This window comes from Lacerta agilis, chromosome 6 (assembly GCF_009819535.1).
Source record: "Lacerta agilis isolate rLacAgi1 chromosome 6, rLacAgi1.pri, whole genome shotgun sequence".
Classification (NCBI taxonomy): domain Eukaryota; kingdom Metazoa; phylum Chordata; class Lepidosauria; order Squamata; family Lacertidae; genus Lacerta; species Lacerta agilis.
Window position 1 is genome coordinate 18,715,003 of NC_046317.1, and position 17,849 is coordinate 18,732,851.

Consider the following 17,849-nt stretch of genomic DNA (forward strand, 5'->3'; position numbering starts at 1 on the left):
AAATCAGAATATCATGGAAACGTTAATTTCTTTCAGTTATTCAACTTAAAAGGTGAAACTAATATATGAGATAGACTCGTGACATGCAAAGCGAGATATGTCAAGACTTTATTTGTTATAATTGTGATGATTATGGCGTACAGCTGATGAGAACCCCAAATTAACAATTTCAACTTTGGGGTTTTCATCAGTTGTATGCCATAATCATCACAATTATAACAAATAAAGGCTTGACATATCTCACTTTGCATGTCACGAGTCTATCTCATATATTAAACTCCAGTAGCTAATGAAAACAATTGCTTACATAAATGGACTTTTCCATGATATTCTAATTTTTCGAGTTTCACCTGTATGTACTTTATAGACTGAGAACATCCCGAGAAAGGATGCCAGGAGCCTTGGGAATAATATCTCCCAAGGTTGCTGATACCCAGAACACACTCTAACAACATCTCAGAGCTTCGCAAAGGCACCGCCTCAACCTCTTCTGCGACTGCTGGCCGTAAGTCAGGTGACAGGTTGAAATAAGGGGTGATGACAGGGATGTCTTCATCCTCAGCTGAGATCAGATTTATGGAGCTTCGCCTTCATCTCAAATTGGCTCATTGAGTTCTGCATGCAGGAAATTTAATTTCTGAAACTCCCAATTCCTAACTGCACCACCATCGCTACATGACTGTCACATGCGGATATATGGCTGTGTTAATCAACCCTTAATCGCTAGCTGGTGTCTTTGAGACCATATCCTAATTGACTTTTGAACATGAGGCATTTAATGGGGGGGGGGGGAGAGCCCTTAAAAAAAACAAAAAACCCTGAACATATGAGGAAGAAATTTAATTCAGAAGAATATTGTCATAATGAAGAGCTCCTTGATGAATTAAGAAATGAATTTGTCTGTTGCCTTAAGCACCTTTCTCATCATTCCTTCTCCCTTTTAAAGCTGAAAAGTAATTCAGTTCATCTGTGACAATATGTGTTCTTTCCCCCCTCTGATAGAGAAGCTGCTGTACTAAATTATTTGACTTGTTATGCTCCACTTTTAGTGGTGCAAATTGCTGTGACTTGCAGCAAAATAGGTGCAGCTACTATATGCATTAAAATCATGCATGCAAGCAGATTCTTTAATAACTGTCATTCTATTTGTATTTAAAAAAAAAACAAAAAACATGATGTGCCATTTTTTCCTTTTTCAGGGTGAAGATGGTTTCCCTGGATTTAAAGGTGACATGGGCCTTAAAGGTGACAGAGTAAGTATTTCTCTCTCTCATTCATATTATCTCCATGCCTGTTCCCCGCCCCCCGCCCCCCCCCCCCAATTCCTTTCCAGTGAGAGCAAGGACCCAAGTTGGAGCTTTCAGATGAAGAGACAGGGTTGTATAAATGGATGCAGCCTTTCTTAGTGGCTGGAATCAGGGAACAGGCTTGAAAAAACCCAATTCCGGGTGAATGGTTGGCCACCATCCATTGCCAAGGAAAACTAAAGCATGGGACCTGGTGTCATCACTCGAAGTAAAGCAAACCTGCCTTGTTCTGATTCTGGGTTGTTTGGCCCACATTTACTGGGCTTCCAAATGAATGTTCACCTTACTCTCCCAGAAGGCTTTGCAGGATAAAAGCTGGTCCTCCCACACCCTTTTTAGTTTATCATTCATTTTAATCTTTTGGATGTTTTAATTAGTTTCTCCCCCCCCCCAAAAAAAAATAATTTCATTGTTTTATTCCATTTGTAAACTGCTTTGAAGGTTGTTGTTGTTTTTACAATCAAGTGGTGTTTAAATTTTATGAAATAAATAAATGAACAATATCCAAGGTCAGGCCTTTCAATCTTCTTGAAGATCTATCCTGTCAGTTTCTCACTCTCCAGTGTGGTGTAGTGGTTAAGAGTGGTAGACTCGTAATCTGGTGAACCTGGTTCGCGTCTCCGCTCCTCCACATGCAGCTGCTGGGTGACCTTGGGCTAGTCACACTTCTCTGAAGTCTCTCAGCCCCACTCACCTCACAGAGTGTTTGTTGTGGGGGAGGAAGGGAAAGGAGAATGGTAGCCGCTTTGAGACTCCTTCGGGTAGTGATAAAGCGGGATATCAAATCCAAACTCTTCTTCTCTGCAGTGGGCTGCCTGATGTAATTCAAGAGACCTTTTTGCAATAGATTCCAGGCATTGACTCTCATTCCTCCTAGGCTTTCTTGGAACAGGTTGATTTTCCCTCATTGTTCATCTACTATTTTTGTTTATTTGTAAATCTTTCCTGATGCTCCTCTGCAGTGCTACTTAGGCCCTAAGTCAGCCGGTCTTGTGACATTATACAAATTAAAACAGCACAATGAAGCAGCCATAAACAACCACAAACAAGTCATTTCCTCTGTAGGTTAGAGAAAAGAGTTGAACACATTTCCCTGAAGTGTTTTGTGGCTCCATACCAGAGCTAAAACTAATTTGGAGGAAAGTTATCAATCAAATTCTCCTAAAGTAAATTTGCTTGCAATTAAACAAACATGGGTGGGCTAGGATAAATTAAGACTGTATAACACGAGTAGGATAGAAGCTGTTTATCACACCCTGAACAGAATTCAAACTAACAAAATGATGCATACAAGTATTATTGAGTCTACAATGTGCACTTCATAATATAACTTACAGCTTAATATTGGCAAATGATGACCCAGCTCCAGACACATAAGGAGGAAACAGCTTACCTGACCTCACTTCAAACTGAGTTCAGGCCTGGTTTAGGGACTGAATCAGCCTGGGTTGCTGGGCTGACCCTGTAAATCTTGATGGATCTCTCCTTGGCTTTTGATACCATTGACCCTGGTACCCACCTGGATTGGCTCTACAAGATCCAGTTGGGGGCATGGTGTTACAGTGCTTCAACACTCATTTTTTGAGATTGGTACCAGAGAACAGCGTTGGGTGGCTGTTTGTCAGCCCCTTACATCTGTGTTGTGGAGAGCCACAGGGGTCTATGTTGTCCCCAGTGCTATCTATATGAAGCTGTTCAGAATAGTCATTGGGAAATCTGGAGTATGGCATCAGCAGTATGCTGATGTTACCTAGCTCAATTTCTCTGTTACATCCAGAAATAGCTTGTCAAGATTGTGTGTGTGTGTGTGTGTGTGTGTGTGTGTGTGTGTGTGTGTGATGGGGATCACTAGGATAGCTTTCCAGTAGCAGGTTCAGTGTTGTTTACCAGGAGGGAGGTTGGTGCAGTGCAGTGCAGTGCAAACTCACCAGCAGGAACTCTGGATTTGCCCCACATTGAGCCCCCTGAAACTTTGCCTGTCCTTGTCAATAAACAACAGTGACTCACCTGCTAGGAAGCTAGATGAGACCAATGAGCACCAACTCTCTGATATGATCAGGTCCGTGGTCATCGGTTCTTATTATAGGAATGCCCATGCAAGCTGCTTTCATGCACTCTTCCAAGTGGATAAGTTATGTGCCCAGACCACATATGAATAAACTGGGCCTGGTCTTCAAAAGTGCATGGGACTTCAAAAAAAGATTATTGAGAAGGGTTTGAGACAATGGAATAATGGATGGAATCCAACAAAGCCAGAGGGTTTTATTTATCATTATCAACCTGTGTGTGTCTCCACTGTTCACAAAAGTCTGTAAAACTCAGATACAATTTTATACTAGCGATATATGTATATAGAGTGTGTGTGTGTGTGTGTGTGTGTGTGTGTGTGTGTGTATATATATATATATATATATATTTGTCTAACTATAATCCAATCAGTTAAAGGGTAGGCCACATTAAAAATTGCATCAAATTTCAATAACGAAATAATTTGTAGCAAAATGTAGTGACCAGAAACAATACAGCAGAGCCCTCTGCCGAGGTTAAAACTGAAGATTAAAAGCCTGCTGTAACAACAGCAGGGGGAAAAAAGTTGCAAATCTGAATGTGGATTTCTTTCCCCATGAGAGATGTGGTTCTTTTAGTTAAACTGTCGGCTTTTGTGACTAAGCCACAAGTAACAACTAGACATTTGGTTGCAGTTGCTGCTCAAATTACAGGGAGGCCAGGCAGGATCCAGCCTGCTTAAGTTTTGTGCCAGTTCTCCCCTTAATACTGGTTTTAGAAAGCTACAGCGAGGCCATGGTTTGGCTAAAATTAGGAATAGGGGTAGACCTGAGGTTTTCATCAACGGCCAATCCAATAATGACAGCAGTTTTTGCATCATTTTTGCAGAAACAGGTGACTTGGTTTTTACATCCTTGGTTTACATCCTTCAATATTTTTTTAAGGGTGAAGTTGGCCCTCTTGGTCCACGAGGAGAAGATGGCCCTGAAGGTCCCAAAGGCCGTTCAGGCCCAACAGGAGACCCAGGTGGGGCTGGTCAAGCTGGAGAAAAGGTTAGTCACTCAATCATACAACAGGTTTTTTGGGGGGAGGGGTATCATGAGATCATCTTGGTGTAGTTTTAGAGGCTGCAAATTCACATGTTGCATAAAAAGCAAATGAACAAATTACACATGATTCCCTTTTTCTTTCAGTGTTTATTGTGTCTGAATAGGACTATCCTGTGGGACACGTGTAGATCCCAGATACATCTTCTCCTAAAGATTTACTGAAGCTTTATAAGAACACCTTTACCACTCTATCTGTAATACATTTCAGCTCATCTTTCACTTTTGTAGGCTTGGGGCTACACCAGGGGGAGAAGAGTGAATTGAGAAGTCTCTAGTTTTAAATCTTACCCCAGCCATGAACTCAGAGCCACTGTGTCTTCTCCTAAGGCATAAACTGTTAGCAGGAGCGTCCTACTCTTGTGTAGGACCCTGGCAGAGACACATGCCCAGCTGGCATGTTCTCTCCCTCCTGGTCTGTTGTTCAGGAGCTTCAAAAGCTTTCTTCTGCCCGAACATCATAGCGACTGATACCAAGAAGCATCAGCACACTTAGGGATCTGCAGAGTATTCGCAGTATGTGTAAACAGACCTCAGCAACTCAGCATTTTGGCTAATCTACTTTATTTACATATAAACACACACGGGGTGCTGCAACATGGCTCCCTCTCTCTCTAGCATCTGACAGCAAAGAGAAGGAACAAAGGACAATAGTCCCACTTCACGGAACACAGTAATACAAGCATCCTTTCTCCGTCACTTCCCATTCTGTGGAATGAAAACATGCACCATCATGTGATAGACAACAATCCCATGACTGCATACATGGGGAATGAATCTCCAGCAAGTAAAAAAAAAGTACCGTAACAATGCAATTGAAGTGGTCTGAGTATTTGGAAGGCACCATATAAATGATGGTGGTGATTTATTTCACTGAAAACATAAGATGAAATAAGGAAAAGGGCATAGCTTTACCACATAGCAATGTGAACAGCTCCCTTTGGATTGCAGATCCTAAAGTAGTAACCATTTCCCTTCCTCCAACCTCCAGTCTCCATCTTACTGTTGGAGTTACATGTCTCTGTTTGTAATATTTTGAAATACAGAGCAGGAAGGCAGAATATTTTTAATGCATGCCTAAAGGTGATATTGAATATGCACACCCTTTTATAGGCGAGAATGCATGTGTGCTCTGAACAGAACAGAAGTCCTATTCAGGCATTATGAGCAAGCAGAACATGCATGCAGGAAGGAGAAGTAAATAAGTTCTGTCCCGCCATCCCTGTTACCTGCCATAAATTGTGGAGGGTGACTGTCTGCAACAGGGAACCTCCCGAAGTTCTAGGGTGGAGCCAGTGCCCTCATCCCTACTCTCACCATTTACTCACAAGTATAATGCATAAATGGGTCTAGAGTAAGGCCACCATTCCTTAATTAGCTTTGTTGGATTGTGCCTCTGAATAAGAATCCCATGTATGCAACCAGGCAAGAATGTCCATATTCCACAAATTATATCCCCTCTCCACTAGCAAAAACTAGTTATTGAGATAATATTTCATTCAAGCATGTTCCTGCTTAGTTACTTGGTCAGCCTGTCTGAAGCCCAGTTTGTTGTAAAGATCTTTTGAAGGAATCTCCCTCAGTGACTTTTCCTGTGTTTTGCACACACACTCCTTTGAGGAAGAACAATTTATGGACTAAGGGGGGGGGGAAGGAGAGCGTTGTAGTTATGATTGGATGCTAGCGACCTTTTAAGCTATCATAAAAATACTTTAAAAGTCACTTCATTCATTCCAGAAAGTGTTCCTTTCAGCCTCGCTTAACTGTGGGGAGCTATTTCAGAATTAATGATCCCCACAGTGTTGTGAGACATCTTCCCAGCTGTTAACAAGGTCATGAATCAAGAAAGCCAATATTATAATTATGGATGAATGGAAGCATAATTGGAATGCCATCACTGAATTCCAATTAAATTCCAATCCCATTAAAACAAGAATAAATGAGCGACATTTCCCCCCCCAAAAAACTCAACTGTTGAGCTTCTTCATTCTGGGCTGAAAGCAGGGAAATACCATGACAGGTATAGGATTGGATCCAAAAACTGTGAGCAGAAGTAAAGGTCTAAGGAAGTGTGACATTTACAGGCTTCCTCCCCACCCAGTATGGGGAGGCAAAACCAGGAAGGTTCACAATGGTTGGTGGCTCTGTTCTCCACCTGCACAATTGAAAATGCCAGATGATGATGATTTATGTCAAACAGCAGCTTTAGTATGTACGTGTTTTGTGAACTAGGTCATCTAACAAACTCAAGAAGGTATAGTTGAAATGCGTAGCTAAAGAGATGTTTATGAGATATTCAGGAGAACAGTTTACACAGCCAGACTTTTCTTAAAGCCCTGGAAACGATGAGGCACATCATTCTTTAGTGACAGAATAATACATCTGCGCATTAAAAACTACACACACACAAAAAAACTTTATAAAAGAATGAGAAAGTTATTTAGGAGACCACTGTAAGCAGATGGAAACATTAGCAGGATTTTGATTTCACTTGTAGTGTAACAATTATCATGGATAATATGGATTGATATAAAAGTTGGAGTTTCAAAGAATATGTAGTAATAAATGAATAACATGGGACCCCATGGAGGGGATGAGGGGAAGTATTGAGATTCGGAAGAATCTCTGTACATGGATATATATCTGAAGTTATATATATATATATATGTGTGTGTGTGTGTGTGTGTGTGTATACACACACACATACATACATATATAAACTTTGTATTTGTAAAGCTAAATAAAAATGTTTTTTTAAAAAAAGCCTACATCCATGCAAGAGGTTTCTTTCTAACTTTACAAACTACATGATCCTTCTGAGGGAAATCAGACATAGACAGAGTGGTAGTGTCACGGCAACCTTGCCTTTGGTGTTGCGGTGAGATAACAACCGGCTCGTTTCTCGCCTTTGAAAGCGTTTTATTATCCTTACTAATTACAGAGCTATAATTCACGTCTGCGTCCCATTAAACAAACATCCTAACTGCTATCTTCCGTCACGCGCCTTTTCCAGCACAATAACCCCTTGGTGCTCCGGAAGTGACGCGTGAATCTCTTTTTCCCGCTTTTGCTCCCCTCCCCCTGTTTATTACTGACATCAGCACTCCCCCTTTCTTCTGGCGAAACCTCTAAGGGATTGCTGTCATCATCGTCGGACGTATCTGTTGAGATTAATGGGCCCGGTTCTCGATACCTCGCCCCCTCCCCCTGCCTGTCTGTTTTGCTGCTTTCCCTCACTGATCCTCCTCCCACGCTCCTCTCCCGATCCAGGCTTGTCTCCGTGACATCCACTCCCTCCTCCAAGCCCCCTTCCTCCCCGGAGTCGCTGGACTCAAGCGGATGGTGTATGATCGTGCTAACATTCTCCACTTCCCCGTTCCCATGCTGCCACTGTTCCGTGCGCGGTGGAGTGACAAACCCCAGGAAGTCTGTGTCCTCATTTTCATCCGACTCAAACACCGTCTTCCACTGTTCCGTCGTAAAGGGTGCGAATGACACTACCTCGTCCACCTCCTCCTCTGACCAGTCTGGATGGGGTTCCTCTGCCTCCTCCCCTCCTCTGGACCCTTGGTCCCCCATGCCCTCCTCCTGATGTCCCTGCCAACATTCATACCCCGGTGGGGCTGGCTTTTGTGGGTATAACGCATGGAATTCGGCCTTGAGGTATTCCTCCTGAATATTATCATGGCGCATCCATGTGTTGTTCTCGGGGTCCTCCCCTTCCCAGGCTACCAAGTATTCCACCTGCCCCTCCCTCCACCGGGAATCGAGGATCTCAGTGGCCTCATTGCCTGCCCCCACTTCCTCCACTGAAGGCCCTGTTGTCACCCCCCCTTCCCCTTGATAAGGGTGCCCTTCCCTGTATGGTGTTAACAGCGCTCTGTGAAACACGGGGTGAATTCTCATGTCCTCAGGCAACCTCAGCTTGAAGGCTACGGGATTGACCTGGCCCACTACCTCGAAGAGTCCCAAACGTCTGTGCTCTAACTTCCTGCACCTGCTTCTTGTGGGCAGCCCCCTGGAGGACAACCACACCCTGTCCCCCACCCTGATGGCCTCCCCCTCCCTCCGATGCTGATCCGAAGCCCTCTTATAGGCTTCTTTGGCCCTGTCCAGCGTGCTCTTGAGTTGCTCGTGCAGTTGGAGCATCTCCTCCGCAAAATTTTCTGCCGCTGGCACACTCGGGCCCCGGTCCTCTCCCCTCGGGAACGACTTCGGATGTCCTCCATAGTTCGCAAGAAAGGGTGTCATCCCTGTGGAAACATTAACTGAGTTATTATAGGCAAATTCCGCTAAAGCTAGGAACTTTGGCCAGTCCGTCTGTCGTCGGCTAACGTAGCAACGTAGGTACTGCTGCAGTATAGCATTGGCCCTCTCTGCCTGTCCATTCGTTTGTGGGTGCCTGGCCGTCGACAAGTTGAGTTCCACACCCAAGAGCTCCATGAGCTTGCGCCAGAACCGCGACGTAAATTGGCGGCCTCTGTCACTCACGACCCTCGATGGGACTCCATGCAGCTTGAAAACGTTGTCTACAAACAACCTGGCTGTCTCCTCTGCCGACACTGCCCTGGGACAAGCCACAAAATGGCACATCTTGGTGAGCATGTCCACTACGATTAGCACTGCCGTCTTGCCCTTCGACGCCGGCAGATCTGTCAGGAAGTCAATGGACACCATCTCCCATGGCCTCCCCGGGGTGGGCATGGGATGCAACAGTCCGGCAGGGGGTCTATTGTCACTTTTGACCCGTTGACACAAATCACAAGCTTGCACATAGCCTTTAACGTCCTCCTGCACCCCTGGCCACCAGAAATCCCTGGTGACCAACTGCAAGGTCTTTTGCTGTCCCGGGTGCCCTGCCGAAGGGCTATCGTGCAGTTGCTTGAGAACCTTAGCCCTCAAGTGATCCCCCGGAACATATAATGCTCCCTTGTAGAACAACAGTTCATCCTTGGCTACGAAGCCGTCTTCCACCCCTGTACCTTGTTGCAGGTCTTTGAATTTCTGCTGCGCAAACGCATCTTCCCTAGTTAGACGTCGTATGAGAGACTCTTGATCCCTGGCTCCAGCGCACTGCCATCGGCTGGGTGGCATCACATGTCTCTCCTCCGGCACTCCCTCGTCCTCTAGGTACTGCGGCTTGCGAGACAAGGCGTCCGCCCTCGCATTCTTGTCCCCCGGGACATAATGGATCCTGAAATCAAAGTCGGCAAAAAATTCCGCCCATCTGAGTTGTCTCTGGTTGAGCACTCTGGCTGTTCTCCAGTACTCCAGATTCTTGTGATCCGTGTAGATCTGGATCTGATGGCGGGCTCCGATAAGGAAATGCCTCCATTTTTTGAGCGCCGCTACAATGGCCAACAGCTCCTTATCCCAGATGGTGTAGTTGCGTTCCGATTTGCTGAGTTTTCTTGAGAAAAACGCACAAGGTCTCCAGTCGCCTGCTGCATCCTGTTGCAGCAGTACCGCTCCTACCGCCCTGTCCGACGCATCAGTTTCCATGCGTATGGGCCGCTCCGCGTCGAGGTGCAGCAGCTGTTCCTCCGAGGCGAATACCTTGCGTAACTGCTCAAACGCCTCCTGCGCCTCTGGAGTCCACTGAAACTTCTTCTTAGTACTCAACGTGTCGGTTATTGGGCTAGTGAGCTGCGCAAAATTCCTGATGAACTTGCGGTAGAAATTGCTGAACCCAATGAAGCGTTGTACATCTTTTCTGGTCTTGGGTGTTTTCCAATCCAACACTGCCTTTACCTTCTCCCCGTCCATTGCCAGACCTTTGTCCGACACCCTGTACCCCAGAAAGTCCACTTGCTGCACATGAAATTGGCATTTCTCCAGCTTCGCATACAGTTGATGCTGTTTCAACTTCTGCAACACCTGTCTCACATGCTGCTCATGCTGCTTCTCATTTTCCGAATAAATCAAGATATCGTCCAAAAAACATACACAGCTCCGGTACAACAAGGGACCCAGCACATGGTGCATAAAGGCTTGAAAGGTGTGTGAGCCCGCCTGGAGGCCAAAAGGCATCACTGTGTATTCGTAGGTGCCAAACGGGGTAAACATAGCTGTTTTCCACTCATCTCCTTCTCTGATCCTTATGAGGTTGTAAGCTCCTCGTAAGTCCAACTTCGTGAAAATCTTCCCTTTTCGCACTGCCGCCAACAAGTCGTCGATCCTGGGCATCGGAAAGGCGGTCGGTTTCGTTCGCGAGTTTAAGATCCTGTAGTCACAAATAAGGCGTTTTTGTGCCGTATTTTTCTTGTCCACGAAAAAAATCGGACTTCCTCCCACCGCTTTAGATTCGCGAATGAATCCCCTTTCCAAGTTCAGTGTGAGGAATTCCTTCAGCTCCTGCAACTCCTGCTCCGACATAGAATACAACTTTCCTGCAGGCAACTTTGCCCCCGGCAGCAACTCAATTTGACAATCATACGGCCTATGGGGGGGCAGTCTGTTGGCTTCCTTTTCACTGAACACTTCCTTGAAATCTTCATACTGTGGTGGAATTCCCCTGGAGTCTTCCAACCGTACCGTGGCGATCCTCCCCTCCGTCTCCGACGTTTCCACCTCCATCAGGCAATTCTCCGTGCAATGCGAAGATCCGAAGGTGAGCGACCTCTGGTGCCAGGCAACGACCGGATCGTGAAGATCTAACCAACTCATGCCCAATATGATTGGCGCTCCGGACAGGTGTGTGACATTGAAAGCAATCACTTCCTGATGCCTCGAGACGCTCATCCTCATGGGCGGTGTCTGATGCCTCACTTGGCCCCCCAGCAGCTCTCTCCCATCAATTGTGGTCACCACCAGGGGAAAATCCAAAGGCAGTAAATGGATTTGGTGGGCCTTGGCGAAGCTTTCGGACATGAAAGAGGCTGAGCTGCCCGAATCTAGTAGAGCTTCTACCTCTAGGGGGTACCCGTTTGGCAATTCCAGCCGTACCATCAGCACAATTCCCGGCCTGGGCTCCCTTGGAGTCACTACACTCTGCCGTTGTGGGGGGTTTACTTGCGTGCCGCCTGGTTGGTCTTCCCCTCTCCTTTTTCCAACCAGGCGTTGGCGTTTCCCTGCTCCTGTGCTTCCCCACTCGCCTCCTGCCCCGCAGCCGCTGCCATCCCTTGCCACACTCGCTTCTGCGAACAATTACGGGCTAGGTGTCCCATCCTGTCACACACAAAGCATTTGCGCGTCTCCTTCTCCCCCTTGCTTAGCAGCTCCCTGCGAGGTTTCTCTTTGAGGCTTTCTCTTGTGTCCAAACGACCGATTTCCATTGGCTCTTCGGGGGGCAGATGCTGCCTGTTTCCCTGAACCGGCTGAACACCCTGGGAAGGCCTCCTGTAAGCATGGAATGTCTTACTGCCCGGTACATTTCGCCCTTCCCATTCCCTTAGTTCCTGCCGAACCCCCACTTGCAGAGCCAGTTTGATATAAGCATCCGTATCCTTGGGTTTCGGTCCCCTGCTTATTTCATCCAAAATTTCCGGGTTCAGCCCCTGCTGAAAGAGCGCTTCAGTTTGTGGGGCTAAAATCTCCCATGCCAGTTTATGACAGAGAAGGGTAAATTTAGCCACATAATCTCTCACTGTCCCTTTCCCTTGTCTGAGACTCATGAGTTCCTGCTTGGTTATCTCTTGATCAATGTCACTTGTGTAATGAGCCGCCATGGCATCCAAGAAATCCTGGAGATTCCCAAGCGCTGGGTTGTTACTTGCCAAAAGTGGGCGTACCCATTCTCTCGCTGACCCCGTCATGTGTGAAATAATAAAGGCCACCTTCTCAGCATCAGTCTCAAAGTCTTTCCCTCGCACCCTCAGGGCATAATCAACCTCAGTCCTGAACCCCAAATATCCCCTGGGGTCCCCATCAAATTTACTCACTGATGCCAGCTGTTGCCTCTGAGTCACCACTGCTGTGGCTCCTCCTCCACCGGTCTTGCGAGCCTCATCAAGCCTAATTTGAAGATCTCGTAAATCTTCCTCCAGTTTGGCAACTCGAAGCTCAGAACGCTTATTTCTCTCTTCCAAATCAGCAGCTCTGGCTTCTCCTTCCTGCCGAACTTTCAAAATTGCTTCCTTGGCTTGAATCTCCCAGCTGGCCCTCGCAGCTTTCAGCTTCTCTTCGACCCCTTCCATGTCTCCTTTCCAACAGTCCCACAGCAACGCAGTGGAGTTAGGATGTGTTGTCACGGCAACCTTGCCTTTGGTGTTGCGGTGAGATAACAACCGGCTCGTTTCTCGCCTTTGAAAGCGTTTTATTATCCTTACTAATTACAGAGCTATAATTCACGTCTGCGTCCCATTAAACAAACATCCTAACTGCTATCTTCCGTCACGCGCCTTTTCCAGCACAATAACCCCTTGGTGCTCCGGAAGTGACGCGTGAATCTCTTTTTCCCGCTTTTGCTCCCCTCCCCCTGTTTATTACTGACATCAGCACTCCCCCTTTCTTCTGGCGAAACCTCTAAGGGATTGCTGTCATCATCGTCGGACGTATCTGTTGAGATTAATGGGCCCGGTTCTCGATACCTCGCCCCCTCCCCCTGCCTGTCTGTTTTGCTGCTTTCCCTCACTGATCCTCCTCCCACGCTCCTCTCCCGATCCAGGCTTGTCTCCGTGACAGGTAGCCATCAGGGAAACAATTGAGAAATGCATTAAACTTATTTTTAACTTACAGGGTAAACTTGGTGTTCCCGGATTACCAGGATATCCAGGAAGACAAGGTCCAAAGGTGAGTTTGCTCCCGTGTTGACAAATGTACAGCTTTGGTTAGCAGAATATTCCAGGGTGTTTTGTTTTGTTTTGTTTTGTCTTACTTGGAACATCAGTTTAAAGCAAATGCTTGGATAGTCGCTTGTTACTACTAGAAGTCCAAAGGTTATATGCATTTTCCTGACAAAATTGTGAGTCTGTCTGGCTCAATGATATCATTCAGTTTTGATGCCTTAATTGTGATGATCGTTTTGGTAGCCTAAGACATTCATACAGATATGGATCTCGGGTTTGGCAGCTTCCTCTATCGGCCACAATTGCCATGTAAATGAATAACCTACAACTTGATGGTTGGTGAGTGTTATAAATATCACGCGTGTCCACTCATACAACTACTCAAAAAGCATTTGCGATGATATAATGCTCCCCGCGCATCTGGATCATTGCTTGTCAAATGATCAGATTTTTTAAAAATGTCATTGTGGTTCGTTGGTCCACTTCGCTGGGCTTCTTTTTTGTTTCTGGGTTATAATTTTGTGTAATTTACACATCTAGAAAAGGAAAGCACAGGCCATTAAGTATTATATGATGCACTGATACAATGAGGTACAAAGTGATGCTCAGCCATATTAAATGTTACTCCTCTGCCCCGTGAATTTATGCTATTATACACCAAACTATTATTATTATTTTTAAAAAGAAAGCAGAGAACCTTAATCACCGTGCTCATACTGGATTTTATGCACTGTTCTAGTTTTTATGCAACAATCTGTGCTCATGCGATTGCATTTGGAAGTCATCTGTGGAGCATGCACACATGAAAACCTTAAAATCAGATTGGGCCGCCTAATTTTTCCCTTTAGGAGAATCCGACAATAATTTAGCAGCTAAGTCACAATATCATGTCATCCCTGGAAAAATGATACAGGCAAACAGTTTGGGTAGAAGTTCTCCACATGTTAAGTGCTTCCAGGATGACTCCCCAGAGCTTGGAATAGCCTATCAGACTCAGCCCTTCTGTGCAACTTTGGATGTGGTATTGATCTCTTAAATCCAGGAGAGTTTTTGTGTTTACTTGAGGCACAGTCCTACAGGATGTTCTCCAGTACAATCCCCATTGAAATAAGTGAAAAGACTGAAACCATGGTTGGATCCATATCCTTGATAAAGTATAGCATTATCTGCAGAAAGGGAATATTCATTTCTAATGCTGCTCCCAATTTGTGGTTAACAAGGAATCTGTACAACTTCTTTGACAGTGCAATGCATGTAAAAAACAAAACAAAACACTGTCATCTTCTCGGATTAACAACTTGAACAACTATCTAGGGGCCCCCCTCCCACATGTGTTTACATTGTGTAAGGTATCATTGCCAGTACATTTTAGAAAAAGTATTACTTTAAATTGTAAAGTAACATTGATTTCTCTTAGCTTTTTAAAATATTGGGAGTCTGTGCTTATTTTGCTTTTTTTTTCATTTCACCTGGGTGAACTCCAAGGTGTCCCCCCCCCCAGTAAAACACTCTGTGTTAATGTGATATAGGGTTACTGCTAAGGAAAGTGTTCATCAAAAATATTCATCCTCAGAAGTAGGTCTTTGATGCACCTGCCTTTTAACCTAAATGTCTGAGATTGCAGTCTCTCCCCCATCTCTCTCCCTTGTCTGTCAATGCTTCAAAACTCTATTTGGAAATTTCTTAAGATCAAAGAGATCTTACTTTATTCAGAAGCATGAACACAAATGACATGCACGAACGTCAAAGAAAATGTGTGGCCTTCCCCTCACAAAGCAGAGATGCTGGCATGAATTTTACTAAGCCGAGTCTTCATTACACTAAAAATGGAATTAGTTTGCAAGCGTTATTCAGGTTTAAATTCTTTCAACAGTGTATTGGCATTAGATTAGAAGGATGGCCGCAGGACCTCCCAATCTTCTGGCTCTGCTCTACTGAGTGGCTGCAATGCCAGAGCTGTGCCACTTAGGTTACAGTCCATTGGTCACCTGCCATCAGCAGTCAAAAGCATAAGAATAGCATTAGAAGCAAAAGCTCAGAAACAATGGCCCTGGCAAGTTGGCTGCCATCATGATGACATTTGACAATGATGGCCAACATAACCATGATGGCCCTGTATGCTAAAAAACACACCTTTTCCTGTTGCCCTCATCACTCTAGAGTCATTTCATATTTCCCAGAATGCTTGGAATGGGGGCGGAGGGGAGCGGCAATTGCTTTTGTGTGTGTATGGCAGTCCAGTGATGCTGCATATAGAGAATTCTGAGGAAGAAAACAATGACTCAAGAGAGAAGGAGTGTTGTTGCCACAGCTGCCTGTGGTATTGCCCCCACTAACGCATGGGACGCGGATGGCGCTGTGGTCTAAACCACTGAGCCTCTTGGGCTTGCTGATCAGATGTTCGGTGGTTCGAATCCCCGCGACGGGGTGAGCTCTCGCTGCTCTGTCCCGGCGTCTGCCAACCTAGCAGTTTGAAAGCATCGCTGCGTCAGGAAGGTAAACAGTGTTTCCGCACACTCTGGTTTCCATCCTGGTGTTCCGTTGCACCAGAAGCGGTTTAGTCATGCCGGCCACATGACCCGGAAAGCTGTCTGTGGACAAACTCTGGCTTCCTCAGCCTGAAAGCAAGATGAGCGCTGCAACCCCATAGGTGCCTTTGACTGGACTTCACTGTCCAGGGGTCCTTTACCTTTACCTTTTTTGCCCCCACTAACACCAAACAACAATGAAGGAAGGATGATGCCACTATTACGTCTAAGGGTACGCCCATCCCACTGGAAGAAAATTCAGTTAACCCCCCTCCTAAGTTTATTGAAATCACTCCATTGTTCAGGTGCTGATTTAACTTCTCCTTGGATGAAAACCACCCATATTTTAATTTCTGTGATTGTTTTTTTCAGACCTAATATAGAGTCATCCCAATACTTAAGATTAAGGGGGCCAAAGCTTTTCACTAGTCAAATTTCTTCAGTGCATGTTATTGCCTACATCTCTGGTATAGCATCAAGGCTTGAGTGATAGACTAGTCAATGGGCCCTATCCCATACTTGTTAGTGCAGCTACTGAACTGAACTGAGGATGGAAAGAAGTTGTGTGGTGCTAGCAGAAGTCCATTCTTCTGGAGGGTGACCTCAGCTAGATATCACCCAGTGACTTGGGGCAGGAATGACTTAATAAGCCCTGTCAGTAGATGTCCTGCTCAAGGACTTCCACCATTGCAACAGACCCTGTCCCCTTCTCATTCCCCTCACCCACAAAAGTTGGGAGAGGAGAAAAGAGTGGTCATTCCATCTGGCAAGCTGAAACGCTTGGGCAGATGGAAAGATTGGAAGGGCACAGCAATGAATCCCACCCTCTGCTTGTCGTAAGGTTGCTTGGGGTGTTTTTGTTGTTTTTAATTTTACCACTCTTGATGTTTTAATGCATTCCGGACATGAAGCGTTTTGGTAAGCTACCAGACCGTCATCTATTAATAACCATTTCCACATCAGTTACTTCAAATGAATAGTATAATGTCTTATATTGCAGCGCACTATGTAGCTTTCATCTTGTCGATTTGTGTGATGTCTAGGAAAAAATATATTTTATTAACTATTATTAATTCATAGTGTGTCGATGATTCATCTGTTGCTAATCTTTCTGGTTGGTGGGCATGCAGAAATGGGCCTTTTCTCTGTTGATCCTACCATTGTGGGATATGATTCTGAGTGAGACCAGGCAAGGCCGATCCCTCAGCGTGGGCCTGAAAGACTCAGCTTTTCACCATGGACTTTAGGAGTTAGTTATGACCTGTGTTGTAGAAATGGTTTTGTGATAATGGGCCATACACCAAGTTATTGTTATTGCATGCTTTATGTTGGATTTAAATACAGCTTTGAAGGATACGTACATTTAATATATAAAGCACTTGAGGGGGAGCGGCTCCCCCCATAAAAAGCGACTTAGAAATTTATTAAATATCTAAGTAGGCTTTGAGTAAACCATATAACTGTGTGTCCTCCCCCCTTACAGGGCTCAACTGGGTTCCCTGGATTTCCGGGTTCCAACGGGGAGAAAGGCGCAAGGGTATGATATAATATTCTTCTTAATGTGTTTTATTCATATGTGGAACTCATTGCTAAGTAAATTCAAAGGACAGGCAGGATTGGGAATTTAACTGCTAATGCAATAAGAACATTGTACATTCTTGATAGCAACCAAAAGAAATAAAGAATAAGAAGACTGTTGCTCAACAAGATTAAATAGTAATTTTCCCACAAGGAAATCTATTCACCAGCTTCCCATTATCAAAACAATGTGCAGCTCCACAGCAGCAGTGGCTCCCCATTAATTCTGTTATTCGCAAGTGTTCAGTACAACAGTGAGATGGAGCTACAAGCTGCTGGTCCTGTTCACACAGTACATACGTCATTGGATATATTTTTCCTATGCTTGCCCAGTTGGCGGAAAAATAAGATGTAATCTGAGGGTCAAAATACATGTCTTTAAATATGTCTTTATATTTAATAAGGATATTTTCAAAAGAAAAATGAAAGTAATATCATCTGGAGGCTCCAGATCACATGAGGATCACAGCAGACATGTAGCATCCGTTTAACACTTTCTTCCCTTGTTGGGGAAATCCCAGAGAGAGAGAGAGAGAGAGATGAGGCTAACTCGCAGTTAGTTTTGTTATTAAGGGAAGGGAAAAAAATACTGGTTAG

At 45.1% G+C, this 17,849-nt stretch overlaps 1 protein-coding gene across 1 annotated transcript in view; it reads left to right on the top strand.

The window, feature by feature from the left end:
* COL11A1 (collagen type XI alpha 1 chain) overlaps positions 1-17,849 on the top strand; it is a 254,149-nt gene that overhangs the window by 140,808 nt on the left and 95,492 nt on the right. Inside the window, exons 29-32 of the mRNA XM_033151495.1 lie at positions 1,200-1,253; positions 4,259-4,366; positions 13,097-13,150; positions 17,158-17,211. Of these exons, the coding sequence (XP_033007386.1) occupies positions 1,200-1,253; positions 4,259-4,366; positions 13,097-13,150; positions 17,158-17,211 (270 nt within the window). The remainder of the gene's footprint in view (positions 1-1,199; positions 1,254-4,258; positions 4,367-13,096; positions 13,151-17,157; positions 17,212-17,849) is intronic.